General features: G+C 42.0%; 2 protein-coding genes across 2 annotated transcripts in view; both read right to left on the bottom strand.

Annotated features, from left to right (window-relative positions):
- Nucleotides 1-823: 823 nt before the first annotated feature.
- On the bottom strand, nucleotides 824-13,232 carry LOC139657832 (hepatocyte growth factor activator). Its single transcript, XM_071535767.1, is given in 16 exon segments — nucleotides 824-1,088; nucleotides 2,113-2,255; nucleotides 2,713-2,784; nucleotides 2,787-2,852; nucleotides 3,269-3,408; nucleotides 4,611-4,869; nucleotides 6,119-6,167; nucleotides 6,169-6,217; nucleotides 7,357-7,531; nucleotides 8,076-8,186; nucleotides 9,403-9,534; nucleotides 10,507-10,650; nucleotides 10,766-10,839; nucleotides 12,202-12,295; nucleotides 12,797-12,863; nucleotides 13,004-13,232. Coding segments are annotated over 16 exon segments (1,857 nt in total). The 5' UTR covers nucleotides 13,112-13,232; the 3' UTR covers nucleotides 824-914.
- Nucleotides 13,233-15,767: 2,535 nt separating this feature from the next.
- rgs12a (regulator of G protein signaling 12a) overlaps nucleotides 15,768-18,560 on the bottom strand; it is a 36,247-nt gene continuing 33,454 nt past the window's right edge. Inside the window, exon 18 of the mRNA XM_071535765.1 lies at nucleotides 15,768-16,575. Coding sequence (XP_071391866.1) covers nucleotides 16,286-16,575 — 290 coding nt within the window. The 3' untranslated portion in view covers nucleotides 15,768-16,285. The remainder of the gene's footprint in view (nucleotides 16,576-18,560) is intronic.

The raw sequence follows: 18,560 nt of genomic DNA, 5'->3' as shown, positions 1-18,560 counted from the left end.
AATGGCACTACTCTACTCCTGGGCAATGTGTTTTTTTCACCAGTTGCTACCACAGTAGAAGCAACAGAAGAAGAAGAAAAAAAATCTAAATATACTTTGGAATATGTTTAGAGGCATGCTTCAAAGTATGCAAACATTGGCCAAAAAATGCACAAAAATAACAAAAATGCTTTTAAAAACGGGAAAAGGAAAAATGAATCACATATAGGCTACAGTACTAGAATATGCAAGACATTTTTCAAAAAATATAATATATATATTAAAAAAAAAGAAAATGGCCAAAAAAATGCACAAAAAGCATTTCCAATGTAGGCTACAGCGCTTATGTTTAGAAATGTTTGATGTTCACATATACTTCAGAATATGTGTAGATATATTTCAAAACACTGATACATATTCAAAAAATTGGGCAAAAAATATATAGATGGATTTGATTTTGGCGACTAGAAATACATTTTATGCCCTGTGTTGTATGTTGGCAAAATATATCTGCAATTTTGGCCACTCAATATTTTGTGGACATGTTTGCACAATTTTTGTATATTTTGAAATATATCTCTACACATATTCTTAAGTATATGTGATTTTTTTTTTTCGTATGGGCCTACAAATGGATTACTTTTCACTTGCCTTATTTATCAGGCTATAATTAATTTAGGTTACAGGCCAAAGTACAGTATGTTTAATTTTTCAGGGATATTTTTACACAGAGGCTAAAAAAGATCCTGAGAACTTAAACTATCCAACAACAGCCCACTTCCATTAGCCTATATGTAAGACACTCAAAAGTTTTATCAAGTCAGTAAAAGTTTATTCAGACACAAAATATTTCACAGTAAAAAAAACTACTTACTTCCACAGTCATTACAGTAAAACAGACTTAAAATATCCCATATATTCAAGGTAATGTGCATTCATGAAGACTTGGGTTTGCGTTTGATCACTGAATTGATCCAGTCCATATAGTTAACCACTTTAGTGTAGACACCAGGTTTCCCAGTACGGCCGCAGCCCTCGCCCCAGCTGATGATCCCATACAGGAAGCTGACGTCATGCTTAGCGCAGGCAAGAGGGCCTCCAGAGTCGCCCTGGGGAAACACACACACACACACACAAACATAAATGCAGAGATGAAAGCAACAGCTGAGTCACACACTTGAAACCTAATACATCACAAACCTAAAATTGCATTCGACCCTCAAAATTTGTGTCATGACATTGCAAGAGGTAAACATAGTTAACAGTGACATTTAATTTAAGAGGAAGGCGCTTGAATATTTTAGCGGGCGGGATGAGTGGGCAGTGTGACGCTGCAGATAGCTCTGCAGACTCTCGGGCCCGTTTCATTACTCATCCTAACCTGTCCACTTCCCCCTGGGGGAATCCCCGCCGCCATCTGAAGTGCCGTTTCATTAGTCTGATAACTCAAGTGAACTTTCTGAGACAGATGCTTTGAGGGCCGAGGGAGCGGGTTATGTGAGTACGCTGCCCAGAATGCATTGGCATCATTCATAATTTCCTGTGCACAAACTAACATGGTGGAACAAGCGTGTCAGTAAACAATCAATACCCAGAGAATTTAATCTTATTTATGAAATTAAGGCTGCTCTGCAAGCACCCACTTGTGTGACGTACGTGATATGCATCATCAAGCACCGAGGGGAAGTTGAGGAGGGCATGTTATAATGAGTAAAAGAGTAAAAGCCGGGGCCAACTATGATGCATTTGACAGAATATCTAACAGCCGAAGTACGAGTCCAAATCAAAACAACATGAGGACGGGTAAAAATCGTGGAAGTTTACTTGCCAACAGATGATACATTGTATGATGAGTTGGCTGACAAAAACAAATGGGAAGCCCCGAGATTAATTGCGAGAGTGATGCATCATGTCCAAACAGCGCTATAGTCTGTAGAGGAGAGCCGGTTGAATCATCTGGGAAAATGAACACCTGCGTGTCTTAATTGATCCCACTCGACCGCAAGCACACAGGAACTCATCTCAGACTGTAAAGATGCTTCTCTTGTTTGTTGTTCTCTCCAAGGCAACTTGGGGAGAACGTTCTCCACAAGGACACAAACATCGACTTGGCATTCTTCTGTAAATCCTTACCTGACATGCATCTACACAGTGGTTGATCCCAGCACAGATCATGTTGGCGGTCACATGGTTGCCGTAGACCTCTGGTTTTGTACAAGCATCATGGGAAACCAGTCTCACTCCAGCCTCCTGCAGGTTGGAGTACTCCTTTGCCTCTGTGAAACACAGGTTGTAATTATATGGAGCAAATGTCCCACCTGAGAGAACACAGCAGCATTACATGACAGTATAAACTTGTTTACCGCTTGTTTACCCTCAGGACTGGAGAGAATAACACGTTTCAAACACTTCAGTGCATTGAAATTCAAGACAAAAGCTTTTTCAAAATGAAACTAGCATGCGCACACACACTCTGAAATGCTCTGCATATTCTTAATGCATCAACAAAGAAATCAGTCAATGCAATTTAAGGTTACAGTTCCCATTCAGAGACGTTTATCTAGCAGTTTTGCAGTCACACAAGGATCTGCAGCACTTTGATAGGTTGGGTATCTATTATGTTCACAAAGAGCAGCACTATATGTCTGTATCTGTACCCAGTATATGAATGCAGTTAGCTGTCACTGTAATGGCCCTAAAATGACATGATGTGATGATTCCCCCATCACTTACTCTCGTGCATATGTCCCCAGCCGCTAATCGTACAGCAATAGTCATCAGGGAACGTCATGCCCTTGTCTGGGAGCAGATGGGCCGTATGAACTGGGATCTCCTCACACATCGCCCGTTCTCCTTCTTCAGTTTGATCAGAACTGTCACAGTTAAAATAGAAAAGCATTGTTATGATGCAGGCAAAGAAACAACAAAACGTCTAGTTGAAATAATGAAGCAAGTGCTAGACTTGGAGACTCCGTGGGTCTAAGAAACAGCCACACCCGACTCTCTGTGTGTGTGTGTATGTGTGTGTGTGTGTGTGTGTGTGTGTGTTTGTGTGAGTGTGTTTGTGTGTTCATGTGGGGAGCACATGGACACAGCTGTTCAGTGACGCACAGCTGTGCACGCAGACTAGGGTCTTGTGTGGGTTTGTGTGGATTTCTGTATGTGGAGGGGGTACACTAGTTTATGTGAGTCACTGCTATGAGTGTGTGTGTCTGTGTGTGTGTGTGTGTGTGTCTGTGTGTGTGTGTGTGTGTGTGTGTGTGTGTGTGTGTGCGCATCTGATTATTACCGATGTCGTGTAGCGTCGGATTAAACACTGAGAATTGTTTCGGAAAGATGTAATCCTCCACTCCGAACGTCTTGGTGTTGGGACCGGTGACATTGAAATTCTGCTGACCGAACACCACTCGAATCTGAGACTTCAAGGGGCTGAAGGAAGAAAACACCATTCTCTATCACAGTCTGGCACTCAGAATACTATCTAAGGGAACAGTGCTGAATTTTTTTGTCCTCTGCTGAAACGTTATTCGATAATTTCACAAAGCAACCAATCCCACAAAACACAATTCAACAATATGAGTAATCTAAGAGGAAGCCTTCCAGATACAACAGTCCTTAACATTTTCAAACGGCAATCTTCTGAAGAGGTTATTGTCACTTTTTGTTGTACAAGTCTTTTATTCTATTGTGATCTTCCTTCCAGTGCTACTCACTTCAGATTTAATGCTTTAAATGCCTGAACGAAAGCCATTCAGACTTGAACAGCAGCAGGTATCTGTTTTTTGACCTCAGGAGGAAATGTGTGTGTTTGCGTGTGTGTAGATCAGATGTTTTTAGGTGTTCCTCGAACTGCATGCTTGTCTAAATATAGTGCGTTCATAAAACTGTGATGCTGAAGGGTCAAAGTCTTTAGATCATGTGCCAGTTGAGTTGTGACCTCTTGTTCAGCGACAACAGCTTGGACATGTGACAAAATAATGCTCCCCTAAGAAATGTGAATGTTCTGTTTGCTATACGATGAAGTATTTTTTATTTTGCTGATAAAATGAGAGCTTGATATGAATTGCCTTTCATACGCAGGCTGTAAATGACTTCCCATGTTATGTAGCACACACAATGTCTCTTTAAGAAGCTCCGGATGCCTTTATTGAAAAAAAAATCACTTTAGGACATCCAAAAATCTTTGCACTACAGCAGCAACATGTAAATATCACTAGGAGGGATGGGACGATATATCGAAATTCAGTGTATTGCAATACAAAACTCTGACAATACATATCGTGGGGCAGAAAAAATTAGTTGTGATATTAGCTCAATTTTATTCTGCTGTGGTAATCACAAATGAGACGGCTTGCCCATCACAATTTCACAAGCTCTCCATTGAAATTATATTATTTGCACTTTGTAATGACATTTTTAAATTGCCATTGCCGATGCCATTGCTAGAAAGATTTGTGGTTCAGAAATACACGTAATTTTGCACCATAAGACTTTGTTGTCATTGAATTTTTACTTATCACATCGTATCGTGATTGTATCGAATCGCGAACCCCATATTGTGTATCGAATCGTATCGTCCCATCCCTAATAACCATCTATTTTGTCTGAAGTGAATCCATGAGGTGGGCTACCTGCGGAAGAAGCAGTGTGCAGCGGAGACTACCCAGCAAGAGGCGACCAGGGTGCCGGCACAGAAGTCAGTCTTTCCAATGTAAACGGCTGCCATCCAGGGGTGAGCACCTGGTAGAGCGGTGTTGCCGCCCATGATGCGCCCCCTGGCTATCCTCTTCTTGTGCCGCTTCCCACACACAGGCTTTTTGGCTGGCTTGGTGAAGGTAGTTTGTTTAATGCCGGGAAGGACATTAAAGGGCATTATCCTACGAGAAGAATCTGCATGAGGAAACAAGGTAAAATACAACATTTTTTCAAACTTAGTGGCATTATGAACATGAAATTGCTTCTATATTCTATAAATTACTCTTGGAAAAACTACCACGAATGTTGGTGCTAAAGTACAAATAAACTAAACAGGTGTCACAGCCTCTACATTTTGGATGTTACCGCTGGCTGATTTTCCCCTGCAAGAAGCACAAAAGCTATTCTATAGGATGAAAATAGTAGGACACAGGGTTACAAATCCTTGTAAACCAAGCATCTTCTCACTGCAAATCATATGCTGGGGCCGCTGATGTGAAGCCACAGCAGATGGGGAAAGCTTGTGGATTCTGTACATACCCATGGCATCATGACAGCAGGACAACTGTGCCAAATGGTCCCACTCAACACATAAACATTTGGCTCCACTTGACATGACATGTTGATTCAGGATGAGTCATTCCTTATTTCCCTTACCTCATCTAGCCCACGTTCATAGCAGCTCTGCCACTGAACTAGCCAACCTGCTTCATTTCAACTTTTCAGAGTAAAGGACACGGCACAGCTTAGAAGATAATTGCTGTATTCTCTCCACTCTCATCTTTATCACAAACACTGGATTTCTAATTAAAAGTTAAGTTTTTTTAATGAGGTTTTGAGAGTGTTTTGAATAATTTTATCAGATGACAAGTGTTGCAGCTCGTGTCATTTCATTAAGGCTCCCTTTCGAGTTCAAATGAAGAGATCAAATGATATTCAGCTGCTGGTGGCACCCACAAACTGATGAGGTGATGTGAGGTGAAAGTCTAGAGGAAGATGATGAAGACAGCCAAATAGATATGCTGTCCTCGATAAAATACATACGAAAAAAGAACCTTCACCTGTTCTGGCTTTTTGTAAGCTCTATAATTTGGTTAATTGGACACAAACTATTAATTACCTCAAGGTCAATCAAGGCAATTAATTAATGCTTCAAAGAGAGTTAATCACACAGGGATGGCAAAGCATTTATACAGAAGCAAGTGATGAGAGCAAAGTAACGCAGCCTTGAAAATCTTGACCATACGGCAGCCTACTGAAGTATATCAATACATCTTTTCGGTGATGATAGCAATTAAATTATGAACGAGGGACGGAAGCTATTAAGTAATTTACCAACCAATGATACCTACTTTGTCTGACATGTCCTGAGAAATCGTTAACCCACCCACACGAAAACCCTACAGTCCTACAGGCTACAACAGTCCTGCGCCCCTTTACTCACACACAGGCATCATACAGGATGGGACATCACAGTTCTCCCAGGAGATGGCGCCGTGATTTTAGTGTGTAGCACCATGGCATCTTGTCTCCATCTGGGTTTCTGCACACACAGAAACACAGTGGGACATCGTGTGTGGGTGTGGCACCAGTGTTTATAACGCCACGCATTACGCAACTGAACTCACTACACCTTACTGCATGGATTAGCGGGGCTCATCCCTTTTTATTGCGCAATACTGAAAAATGGAAATGGAAATGGGCCAAAGAAGGTGAGAGCTGCTTTTTCAATTTTCTGGCCCAAGCCACAGAGTCAAAAATCCCTATAGCTTCAAAAATCAATAACCATACAATTTTTGCTTTCACCTATATAATGTTTTGGGTTAGGAGTAAGGTCTCAGTGACGTTAAAACTGCAATATGCAACTTTTTTTACATTAAAATAACAAGAAATAGGATATACATGATCAGTCTGTGTCTGCCTATGAGCCTGTGTTCATGCCTAAATTCCCCCGTCTGCTTGAAATCGGCTTTTCAGCGATGTTAGGGACGTTTTGGGGGGCGTATATCTTTTGCATGTCGTATGGGTGTGGCCAGCAGTGAGCTGGCTGTGGCTATCAAGGTGAGGCTAGTGGCCACAGAGCAGGGAAGTCATAGCAACAACAATGGAGAAAAGTAGTAAGAAACAAAAGAACAGCAAAGCTAAATATGCGACAGACTGGACCGCTCAAAGATAATCATCGGAAACTGTTTTTTTTTATTATTGCAGATTAACTGCGTTCACCATCTACTTCTTCACTGCCTGTGGAGGCTTTGCGGCTGTGGGTTACCTCAGCCTCAGGCTAGATGCTGTTTCAAGGTAGACAGCTCATCAAGATGGTGACAAATGTTGGGGCGTGAACTTGACCAGCTGAGGAGGAGGAGGGCGGGACTAGCAAACCCCTTCGCTGACTCAAAAAGTTGCATATTGTAGCTTTAAAGTGGATTTTAAGCGAAAATCATAACAAGTTCTGGCTTTGCAGTTGAGCCTGAAAGTAGCATCCATCAGTTCCTTTTAGAACGGAGATTGTATTTTTTGGTTACCAGATTGGCATTTTAAAGCATTTAGTTTGTTCTTATAGCAGCTCACAAGAAACTTGCCACATGATGCTAGTTCCTATACTGATAGTTTTAATTTCTCACGATGCTACCAGACACCTATAGTAGCGGCTGGTTAGCAGGATGTCCCAACACACACACAGACCTGCAGTAGGCGTGTTCCCCCAGGCCCCTGAGGGGGGCGGCGACCACCGTGCCAACATGGAGCTCGTCATGCAGCAAGTCTGAGTTCCACGGCAGGCAGCGGGCACCGGACACCGTGCTGCCCACCACCCCGCGGTAGTCTGTGCCCCTGTTGTTATAGCACTCTGTCTCAGGCTCTGCACCGTATGACACACACGGGCATACACACATGCACAGGCACACACACACACACACACACACAGACAGAGACATTTGAACTGTGTCCACCTCAGTATCCCACTAAACAAGGGACATAAACAATATGGATGCCATCATAAAATTTCTGTTAGCTGGTGGATAGCTATGTGATCACACTGGCCTTTCTTTCACGTTAGAATCAGTCCGAACAAGTCCTTTCAGCGTATGTTAATGACGGCAGTTACAACGGGTGTGTGAGTACAGGTTTAGAGGCTGCTCATGTCTTCACCTGCTGGCATTTATCAAGCCGTCATCACGCACAGACACACACACACACACAGATAGGTAGATGTTTACGTATGTAATAAGCATCGCTCTCATGACATAGCCATTAGTCAACTGTGTATCCTATCTACTATGTTCAACCTAGTGATCTTTGGTTTATGACATGTAACTATAGAAAACTGCATTGAGCATGCCAGAGCAAATCAGTCATTTTTAAAAACTAAAGGGAATAGTTTGATACCATCTAGATTTACTCACCAAAGCTACAGTAGGGTCCGCTGTAGCCGGGCCTGCAGTTACACACCTCCTCACCAGTGGCTATGATCAGTCGGCACGTTCCCTCATTCTCACACGGGTTCATACGGCACACTGAACACATCAAAGCACAACACGTCAACTTGACACCATATCCAATAACCTCTACTTCAAACGAATACACCGGCTTTTTTTTGGCAAAATTAGCGATGTGTGACGAGTCCGTCCCTGTTTGTCCAAGGTCTTTACAGTGCTTCGCAATTTTTAGTTTTAGCACACTGTGTATGTTTAGTGGAGCTCATTTGTCAAAAAGTTAAGAGTATTCCTTTAAGATACGTTGCAACATCTACCAAATAGACTAGTGGCACCCTTATCTGTAGCTAGAGAGTACAGGCCCCTGTTTCCCAACACAAGTGGTTTTGGACCGGAGCATTAACATAATTTTAGTTTCAGTACCAGCCAAGGGGCAAAGATGATCTCAGTGCTAAAACGCTCTCACGCTCTTACTAAGGCTCAAATTCAGTAGAAAACCATACAGTAAAAGCAAATTCAGCCGTACTGAGCTACAGAAGGAGTTTCTTTACTTAACCACTGTAAGGTAAGCCCCCTAACACCGCGACAACAAACAGTTTCGGTCCAGGGAGCGTGAAACCACCTCACTGCCTTTCTCTTTTTATGCCAGGGATTCTGTTAAATGCCCATGAACATCCCCCCATTGAGATGAAAGCACCTTACGGACCCATTGGGGTGTGTCCAAAACGCCATTCCTGAGTCACAGTGAGTCATATAATCTCTCTTTTCTTCCATGGCAAGGTTACACTTGTAACTATGGAGAGGTGATCAAAGGAAGGGTAGGGCCTGCCTTTCATATCCCCTGCTTATGGGGTGATCTGCCTAAGCCTGATCACATCTGGAAAAAAAGACATGTCATAGGGTTTGGAGGAGACCTGATACTAGTCATTCTATAAGGTGTGATGAGTGACAAAAAGGCAGAATGGGAAAATTTGAGAAACAGAAAAACTTAGGGAGCATTTTTCTGTATCTGTAGTCATTTTTGGAGGGGATGTGTTATGTATAAGGTGTGAATTAAATCTGGTAAACCATAAAAAATACATAGTACCCCACTGAAATTTTAGCTCATTGTCTATACTTCAAAAGGACTCGTAGGGAAAGTTGAGTCACTTCAACTGCTTGTGAAAGCACCTTGTGTTTAAGTTATTGTAAAGGCAGCACCTTATCGGGTTTCGCTCTCATCCCAACAAAAGACGACAAGAAAAAAATAACAAGACACAGTGGGAGCAGAGCAACAATAGATGAAAGCATGTCTTACTTGTGTAGCGGACTCTCTCACACTTGATTTCCCCTGCCACACATGTGCACTGTTCCACATTACGGAGGTGAATCCTTCCCCAAGACTCTCCTATGTCATAATAACGCAGGTGTATGGTTTCATAGCACTTCTCTGAAAAGACAACACATAAAAGGGAATTGGTTGAAATGTGAGAAGAGGAGGAAGAGAAGAGGTCAATGGAGTGTGACAGAGCAACGTTTTAGGGTTGCACTTTGTGGTGTTGAAGAGCGAGATGCTTTGCAAGGTCTTTTTCAAATATGGATTTTTTTTTTATTTGTTTTGTTTGTTTGTTTGTTTTGGCAACCCATCCAAGATCAGAAACCTACATGCAGATGACTCACAAATGATTGTTCGATTGCTTTGGGTTCTCTGAAACTGTTTTCAAAGGTGAAATCTGTTCCACAGAATGCAGCCAAGTTGTTAAAGGAGAGTGCCAGTGTCATTTAAAAGAGTGTCAGTGTCATTTAAAAATCATTTAGACTTGGAGCCCATTTACATCTAGTTTACATTTCCCTCATCATTTTGTATTTACTAATTTTTTGTCCATTTTAAAATACAAACTTCAAACCTGTCAAACCTGGCTTAAAATGATCTGCTGTCCCTGCTAACAAAGACACCTCAAATAAAAAGACATGGATGTGACAGTAAAGTTTGTAAGGCGACAGCAGGCGATGTTTTGAGGGATTATTTCCTGGCAGAGACGTCCACTTCTTCCTGCGGGTGTCAGGTGATTGACAGCAAGCAGAGCATGATGTCATGTGCACGCTGATATGAAACCACTGAACTCGGGCAGAATGAAATAACAATAAAACAGGAAAACCAAATTAAGGCTTCATGTTTACTATGATGGATTATCAAGTTCAGGCAATTTTCAAGTCTGTGGAATTTGTTTTTCACACTGTAGAAGAATGATTGGCAGCAAATGGCTTCTGAATGGAGGAAAACGAGCCCTGACATCTCCAATTCAACCAGGAATAATATAGAGGACAGGGGCGACCTAGACAATTGGCACAAACCCAAATAACACCAGAATAAACCTTTAAATTGAAAAAAATAATAATTTTAACCTAGAAGGCAACCTACTCTCCTCACACAGCCTCCCGGTGAAGCTCTCAGGACAGGAGCACTCAAACGAGCGCCTGTGCGGGACCAGCGTGCAGACGCCACCATTTCGGCATGGGTTCACCTGACACGGATCTATGATTCTTCTAGATGTGTGGACAAAAACTGAAACACATCAACAAGGAAATACAGAATTAGAATGACTTATTATTACTTTATTTCACATCTCTACAACATGTCTGAATGATCTTTGTGTGTCTCCCTTGTTTGGTAAACTCACCGTCTGGCTGAGTTATCTCTGATGCGCAGTAGCCCCACTGCAGGTCCCGATCAAAATTATGTGTGAGAGAGCACCTGTGACAGTGGAAACAGGAACATTCACTTATGCATTCAAGCGGTAGATTACAGTCACCAGCCCGTCACCTGGATGACAAACTGCAGACTCAGTTTTACAATGAAATCAAATGAACCTGCAAGTAGCGACAAGCTTCCCCTGCTGTCTCTGTGATCGCGAGCGCTACACAGTTTGCTGCCAGTTTGATTTTGAGAAAAAAAAACTCTCAACCATGACCAACTGATACAGATGGCTAATTCTGTCAATCATCCACACATTCAGTCGACGCTAAGCAACATCACAACACTTGTACACCACTCAGCAATGGATCAACGTTATGGCAAAGTCATCTGAGGTAGTTATCTGACACTGAAATCACACACACATATCGCACAAACACAAAGCATATTGGCGTGTTGCAGCAACTCTCTGGATAACTGTGTAGGAGGACCAGAGATGTTGGGCCATATGTAATTGCATCCATATTGCTCCAACTTGTTGGCACACACCCTTCCCGTCACACACCCCCTGCAGCGATGACTGACAGTTGGCTTTGCAACCTGGAAAACACTTTAGCGGGTATGTTGTTTTTCCAGAATAAGAATCTAATATAAACAAGATGATGATGCTGTGTCACAATCTGAAGTAATAAGAAAGCACCATTACGGCTTTCCTATGACAGTTGTTTATAAACCCATAAGATAAACTGTATGTCATTTAAAAAATAAGCTATGGCTATGATGGCGCTGTAAAATTATATTCTATAAACTTTATCTAATGTAGCCTTCAAAATAAGTGTAATAAACTATTAGCTATAATCATTATTCTAGTTGTGACAAGCAAATGGTTACAAGGCATATAAGCAGTTTAGCAATGAACAATTTACTAAAGTCAATTACCTCATTACCTTGTTAAAGATTGCATTATGTTTCTTCATTACACTGTAGAAAAATAAATCCCCTGCAACTGAGAGCTGTAATTAGGTGCAACTAGCCATCCCAATTAGATGGTGAATTAGTGTCCCTTCAAGGAACCACTCCTATTACTGCAATGTTAAATAGAAAATGGTGAGGTTGTTAATTTGAGGTCATCCCATTTTGAGGTCAAGTCATACAGTGGAGCAACGCAGTGACGTAATACTTCTGTCTGTGTGAGAGTGATGTACAGTGCAGTTCTGCAAAGTTTGTGGTTTGTGTGTGTGTGTGTGTACAAAACCACAGTATGACTAGGCAGCCCCTTATTATCCTTAAGTGTTAAGTTGTCTGTTTGCCTAACGCATGAGTGTGGTAACTTTGTGTGATCATGTACGCACGTGTGCAGGGGAAGTATTTGTTTGTGTAACCAAAACAGTCAGTGCAGACGGACAGCTAACAAGGACTCACCAAGGTCTTGAGGATCTGACGGTGATGCAGTGATGATGAATCCTTCCACCCTGACGAAATGGGAATTTACATTCTTTGCCATTGGCAGTGAGAACTGCAGAGAGAGCAAAAAAAACCAGAAGTCACTTTCTTGCTGTCTTTCAGGTATGTTACTGAACGCAGACGGGGCAAAACTCAACACAATGGAATGAGTAACTGTCTCAGAAACATTTGTTCACAGTTTGGGGGTAGGTATGTTATGAGGGAGAGTGTTTTCTTTTTCCCCCCATACCTCACAGACAAAGAATCCTTTGAGTGTGTCTGTGGCTCTGATCCTGGACATGATCATGTTCTATTGCACAGGAGGCCTTAGGTAGGGGACAATAAATCTGAAGACTAGATCCTTCTTTCAGACAACTACATCATGGCTGTTGTGAGAAGGGATACAGACCAACACAAGCACTCTCCTGTAGGCTTCAGTTTTGTGCTGCATCAACAACAGAAATGTGACAGTATCTGAAATTGACTCACAATTCATGCATCCCCCTCCCTCTCCCTTTCTCTAAATGAAGCACAGGATTAAGGTGTTTTTTTGTAGGTGAATTAAAAAACCTACCTTTCCGGCTGTCCCTGTTTGGATCTTTAGTGCTTACGACAGTTTCATATCCAGGGAGTATTATTCGCTGAAATCAAGGAAGGAAAAGTTAGTCCACAGTGTCCTCGGCAAAAGTTCACTAGATTGTTTTTGGCACACGCAAACTGCATAACCCAGTCCAAGAATTGCAGTGGTGACTGATCAAAGCAAGATGTTTTAAAAACTTACCGTCCGTGCACCGAAAACACAAGGTAGAAAAAGTAACGCAATGTATGCCATGATGAAAGTCTGCCTTGAGTGGCCCCTGTTATCATGAGAAAACTCACAAGCGCTCATTTCCTAAAGTCGGACAGAGGGTCTCCTCTGGCTGTCACGTTATATCTGTCAGTTTCAGAGTCCTCAGCCCGCTTTTGGTCATAGGAAACGTGGGAAACCCTGCAAGTATTATCCTGTCTCTCACAATTTCAAGCTGTATTGAGTAAACCCGCTGCGTCATTAGACTTGTCTATCCTAAGACATCCTATATCCCGGCTGCTGTCCCTCCACAGGCTCTGCAGACGCCCACGATTTAACATGCAAGTTACCGAGAGAGAGGAGAGGAAACTTTCCAGATGAGGGAGGTGATGGTCGGTTGATGGGGGCAGGATCCCTCCTTTCCAGGCTTGGTCACCGTGTAGCGTTACTCACGTGTCACATTACTTTCCCCAGTAACGAATTAGCTTATGTCAAATTCAGCGATACTATGACAGTTACTTTCAGGGGCGGACTTAGTGATTTGGGGGCCCTAGGCAAAGGCAAGCTTGGGCCCCCCTGAATCCCAACTCTCTCCCTTTTTTAATCCATCCTTTCTACATATTGCCATCAAGTTGGGGCTGAGAAAACTATGCATGCATGAGCACTTTTTTATTGTTTTTCTGCCCCATTTGTGTAGCTTGCTTTTTTGTTTTGGGTGTTACTTCTCTGTCAGCTCCTGATGCAGTGGCAAGAAAAATTTGCTTAAGTACCGAAATAGTAACAAAATAGTAGACAAGTAGCAAAATCGCACTAGAAGTGGAATAACCCACTATAGCCTGACTGATTAGGGTGGGTGACCATGACTGAAGATCAAAATAATTTATTGTAACAAAAAGTACATTTATTTTATATTGATTAAAAATAAGTTTACATTAGTTCTATTCTTGTCTTTTTTGGGGGCCCTCTGGCTGCTGGGGCCCAAGGCAGTCGCCTACCTTTGCCTAATGGTAAGACCGCCCATGGTTACTTTACCAGTCAAAATATAAGGTGCTGTGTTTGTTATCACGCCCTGTAAATGTCAAAATTAGCATAGCTAGCAGGTAGTCGTCCACTCTAAGCTAACTTGAGAAATGGCAGAAAGGTTTACTTTCTTAGGGTGGAAGCAGTTCTAACTACTTTGGTTTTATCAAGAAAAATGGTAACAAAAACATTACTCACCCAGACATCCACACTATCTGGTTACTTGAGCATACAGGAGAGGAGTTGTCCCGATATTTGAAGAGGAGAGGTTATAACCAGCGTTTTTCTTTTTCTTTTTTTTTTTTTTACCAGGGCATAACGGAAAAGTAATGTAACTACTAGTGTAACGAATTATGTCAAATTCAGTGATACTATTACAGTTACCAACCAAAATATAAGGCGTTGTGTTTTAGTTAAATAATATAAATATATAATATAAATTCAGATTGAAGGTCAGTTATCCAAATAGTCGCCCTTCACTAAGCTTAGCTAGCTGCCCCTCCTTCAAAATAAATGTCCTAACGTTCTCACACTAGCTTAGATGAGATATGGCAGAAAAGTATACTTTCTCAGGGTGGAACTACTCTAAATTTTCCCCAAACCCATTAGAAAACTGCACTATTTGGTTACTTTTAAGAGAGGAAAATGAATTAGCCAGATCTTTTATGATAAGAATTAAAGGTCGCAACCAGAAATTTTGAGGGCTTAACTCAACTGAAAAGTAACACAAAGTAGTGTAATGAATTTACCCATGTCAAATTCTGTGACACTATTACAGTTAAGCAACCAATATAAGCCCTTGTATTTGTTATCAGACCCTGTTAAGTTCAGTTCAGTTATCCATAATTAGTTGTCGCCCACTCCCACACTCACACCCCAAGAGCACAAGAGCACGTGCTCTCCCTTCAAAATAAGAGTCCCAATGTGTCTCATACTAGATGAGAAGTGTACTTTCTCAGGGTGGAAGCACTCTAACTACTTTTTTTTCATATTTGCTAAAATTACGAGAACATTAGACATAAACACTACAGGTATGTTATTAAATTATCAGAATTTTTGAAGAGAGGCCTACAACTGCCAATTTTTGGGATATATAACAAGTAGTGGCATGAAATAGTACTTCCAGGGAGAAATACATAATGGCATTACTTTTGAAATGAGAAACCCAATACTGGCCACCATGCACCCTGTGTTGTCAGCATTCCAGAAGTGACATGCTGTGTCAAGAAAAGGTCCTCAGTCCCATAATCTACCCCCTCATTTTCACCAGCTGCAGTAATCTCTCTCCAGATGCTGTGCTAAGAAATACAAAGAGGAGGCTGGACGACTAAAGAGCACTTTTCCATGGGTGAAGTAGCCCCAGGTGAATTTAGTCAGTCTCTGAAGAGGAAATTGTTCAACTATGATAACTATACCGTTAATTATTGACGATTCCAACTAACTTGGCAAACACATTTAGCTGGCCAAATATGCTAAGTGGGAGAATTCAGTCAGGAATTCAGTCTGTCTTACGTAAGACATTAGGTCATAAAGTACAACAGATAGGTATTTCAAGGTTTTTTTTACAAGGTGGTGGGGGTGGCATGGCAAGGATTTCCCTGCTATTAGAAATTATTCATACACATTGGACACATTGCAAATAAATAGGCTAACTAAGGAAAAAGAGGATAAATTCATTGGAATTACAGCCATCAATGCTTTTTAATCATTTGACATTTGAACAACCAAGTAAAATGCCACTGAAAACCACAGAAGCAGAAATTACAGGCAATGAAAGTACCATCATGTATTCACTGTAAAACATAGGAGGAAGATATAACGAAGAAATATAGTGAAATACCCAAGAAAATTGTGATTTGCTTCCCTTATGATCCTACAAACAGAGTCCTGCCCCAGCATCTGCTCCAACAAACATGAATTTCATGGCTTTCCTTCACGGTTGTCCTCAATACAACATGGCTCATGATGGGAACTCATTGTACAGGGCAAACGTCTTGAGTCTTCATAGCTCTGTGCGTAATAATTAAACTATACCATAACAAAACAGATCAGTGTCCCAAAATTACAACCAGAACTAAAACCTAACAAGAGGACGGCAGAATTCTCAACAAAATATACAACATCTATCACCATAAAATTGATTTTTTTGGAGTGGAAATCGACAGCTTTGTACAGGCAGTCCATCTGTTTGTCTAATCCTCTTTCGAAAGACAGTGCCTCAGGGCTTAAAAAGTGCAGGAGTGGTGGGGTTTCCCTTCAGACAATCGTTGCCTTGTAAAGGTCCGTCTTGGCGTCCTTGCCCTCCGGCGGGTTGCGGACGTTGTGGGGCACCTGGGCGCTCCTCATCTTGCTCTGGCACTGCCGCAGCTCGGCCACGTAGCCCTGGAAGCTCAGGCTGAGCTCGGAGTCCTCTCCCTGGGACGGGCCCGGCATCCCCTCCTCTAGATGGACTCCCTCCACGTCCATCACCTCCGGACCGGTCTGGGACGGGTCGGCTCCGACAGAGGGGGATTTGGCGTTGGGGCTTGATGTGTCTGTTCTTCCGTCTGTGCATGGGAGAGAGGAAAGACAGGGGGAATTTAAGAATGAGACGATGTGTTCTAGGGGTCCGAGATGTCTGTAAATACCAAAACACCAAAAGTTTGAAGTAGATAAAGAACCAAATCACAAGCAAACCACAATCAGTTTACTTGGGCTTGATGAATATATCTTTTCTAGTTAACAGTGACTGAACAGTGAACACAGATACAAGAAAAATCCAATCTTATTCATATTCAATGGCTTCCTCTATATGTATCTTTAACTCGTGTGGGCCCATGTGTGACAGAGCATTGAATTTCCATTATAGCACATGATGGCCAGAAGCACAAGATGTCTTTATTACAGTTCAAATGATCTCAGAAATGGAAATGTCGTCAACCGTCACACGGCTGCACATGCATCTCATGTTGTCCGCATTGCTTGAAAGAACACATCAGTTTAATATATTTGTGTAATCTGTTGTTGTGGAGGCAGGCTTGATGATATAACTGCTTCCACACAAACTTGATGAAATGCCTTGACGAATTATGGGAAAGGATTTGTTGTCACCATGGTTATGTCACTGCAGAATATTTCAATTCAAACAGAAAAAAAGCAGTATGACCTAAACATCAGGCCCTGCAACGAGATAATAAAATAATAAGCATCACATTTAGAGAAGGTCTGTTGGCCACTTGGACTCCCACAGTCCCCCTGTTTGTGCAAGGGGCTAAAGCCAGAGTTTCTGGGACGCTGGCATTACAGTTATGATGAGTGATAAACGGTCCACTTCTCTTCTGAACCCCGCGGCCCCCCGGACTCTAAACACAGTAGCGGCCCGGAGTGACTCAAGCCGCAGCACTCCAACGCACAGAGCCTCCGAACCGCGCTGGCCGTGATTCATTGCTGTTCAGGGCGGATGTAAACACAGCCTGGGAGTTCCCGCAGCTGATCTCACACAGACCCTCAGCAGAACGACGGCCTTGAAAAATGTAAACGAGTTCAACTTCAGTGACCAAGCTTTACTTGAGGCGGGTTTCCATCCATCACCTGGACATCAATTTAAAAGAGTTTTCAATGACTTTCAAGATCTTGTGTGGTGAAATTCAGTCTGACATTGGGGTAAGTCTGATTTTGGGAAATGTTTTGAGGTAAGACAAGACATTGAGCAAAATTAGAAATCACCGAGGCGTCATTTTTTGAGTCATGATCAGGTCAAGTCAAGAAATCATGGTGAAATCATTCATTTTAAAACTGAACACTTCTACTATATCAAAGCAAATGATGGGTGTCATTCCCAAATTCCCAAAATTCATCAGGAAATATTTGAAAAACATCAACTATTTATAAGCAGCTGCCTTAAGATGACTCCTAACTTCAACACTAACCCATAATGTGCTTAACTTTCATGCCAACAGTTAATCTGGAAGAGGGGGTGTTGTATTTTTTTTTTTAATGGTGGATATCTCATTTTGGACCAGAACTCTTCTAATCTCCATCACAGGGTTTTCCTCAGGATGTGATGTGTCGATGCAAGGACAGAGAGGTCGAGAGAGCTGAGGCATACTGAGGAATTTGGGTTTATTTTAGGTACTTTCAAGGCCATCCATTTCTTTTCATAAACTTTCAATTCAAAGTTTTATTTTTTCAAGGCCTGTGGGAACCTTGTTGAAATAGAAATGACAAACACAGCATACTTCTGGTCCTTAGGAGCCAGAGTCCTGCTGGTTTTCTTCTGTACTTTTTAGTTAATTACATTCACCTGGTGTAATCAGGGGCTGAATGAGACCAGGTGAATGTAATTAACTACCAGGTAAAATGGAAAACCAGCAGGACTCTGGATTGAGAACCACTGATACAGAGCTTGACTTGAGCTTGCCTGATTGTGTTTTCACATAACGGCCTTCTCATGCATATTTCCGTGTTGCAGCTTGCTGACTTGCTGTGACGTGTTAAATGATGTCTTGGCACATTAACACGGGCATGCCTCCTGTGGAGAGTCTTGTCCGCG

The sequence above is a fragment of the Centroberyx affinis genome, unplaced genomic scaffold (genome assembly GCF_046629955.1).
Source record: "Centroberyx affinis isolate AG114_WGS23_722 - 3 ecotype Tasmania unplaced genomic scaffold, CSIRO-AGI_Caff_v1 ptg002764l_1, whole genome shotgun sequence".
Lineage (NCBI taxonomy): Eukaryota > Metazoa > Chordata > Actinopteri > Beryciformes > Berycidae > Centroberyx > Centroberyx affinis.
This window is presented reverse-complemented; position numbering and strand designations above follow the sequence as displayed.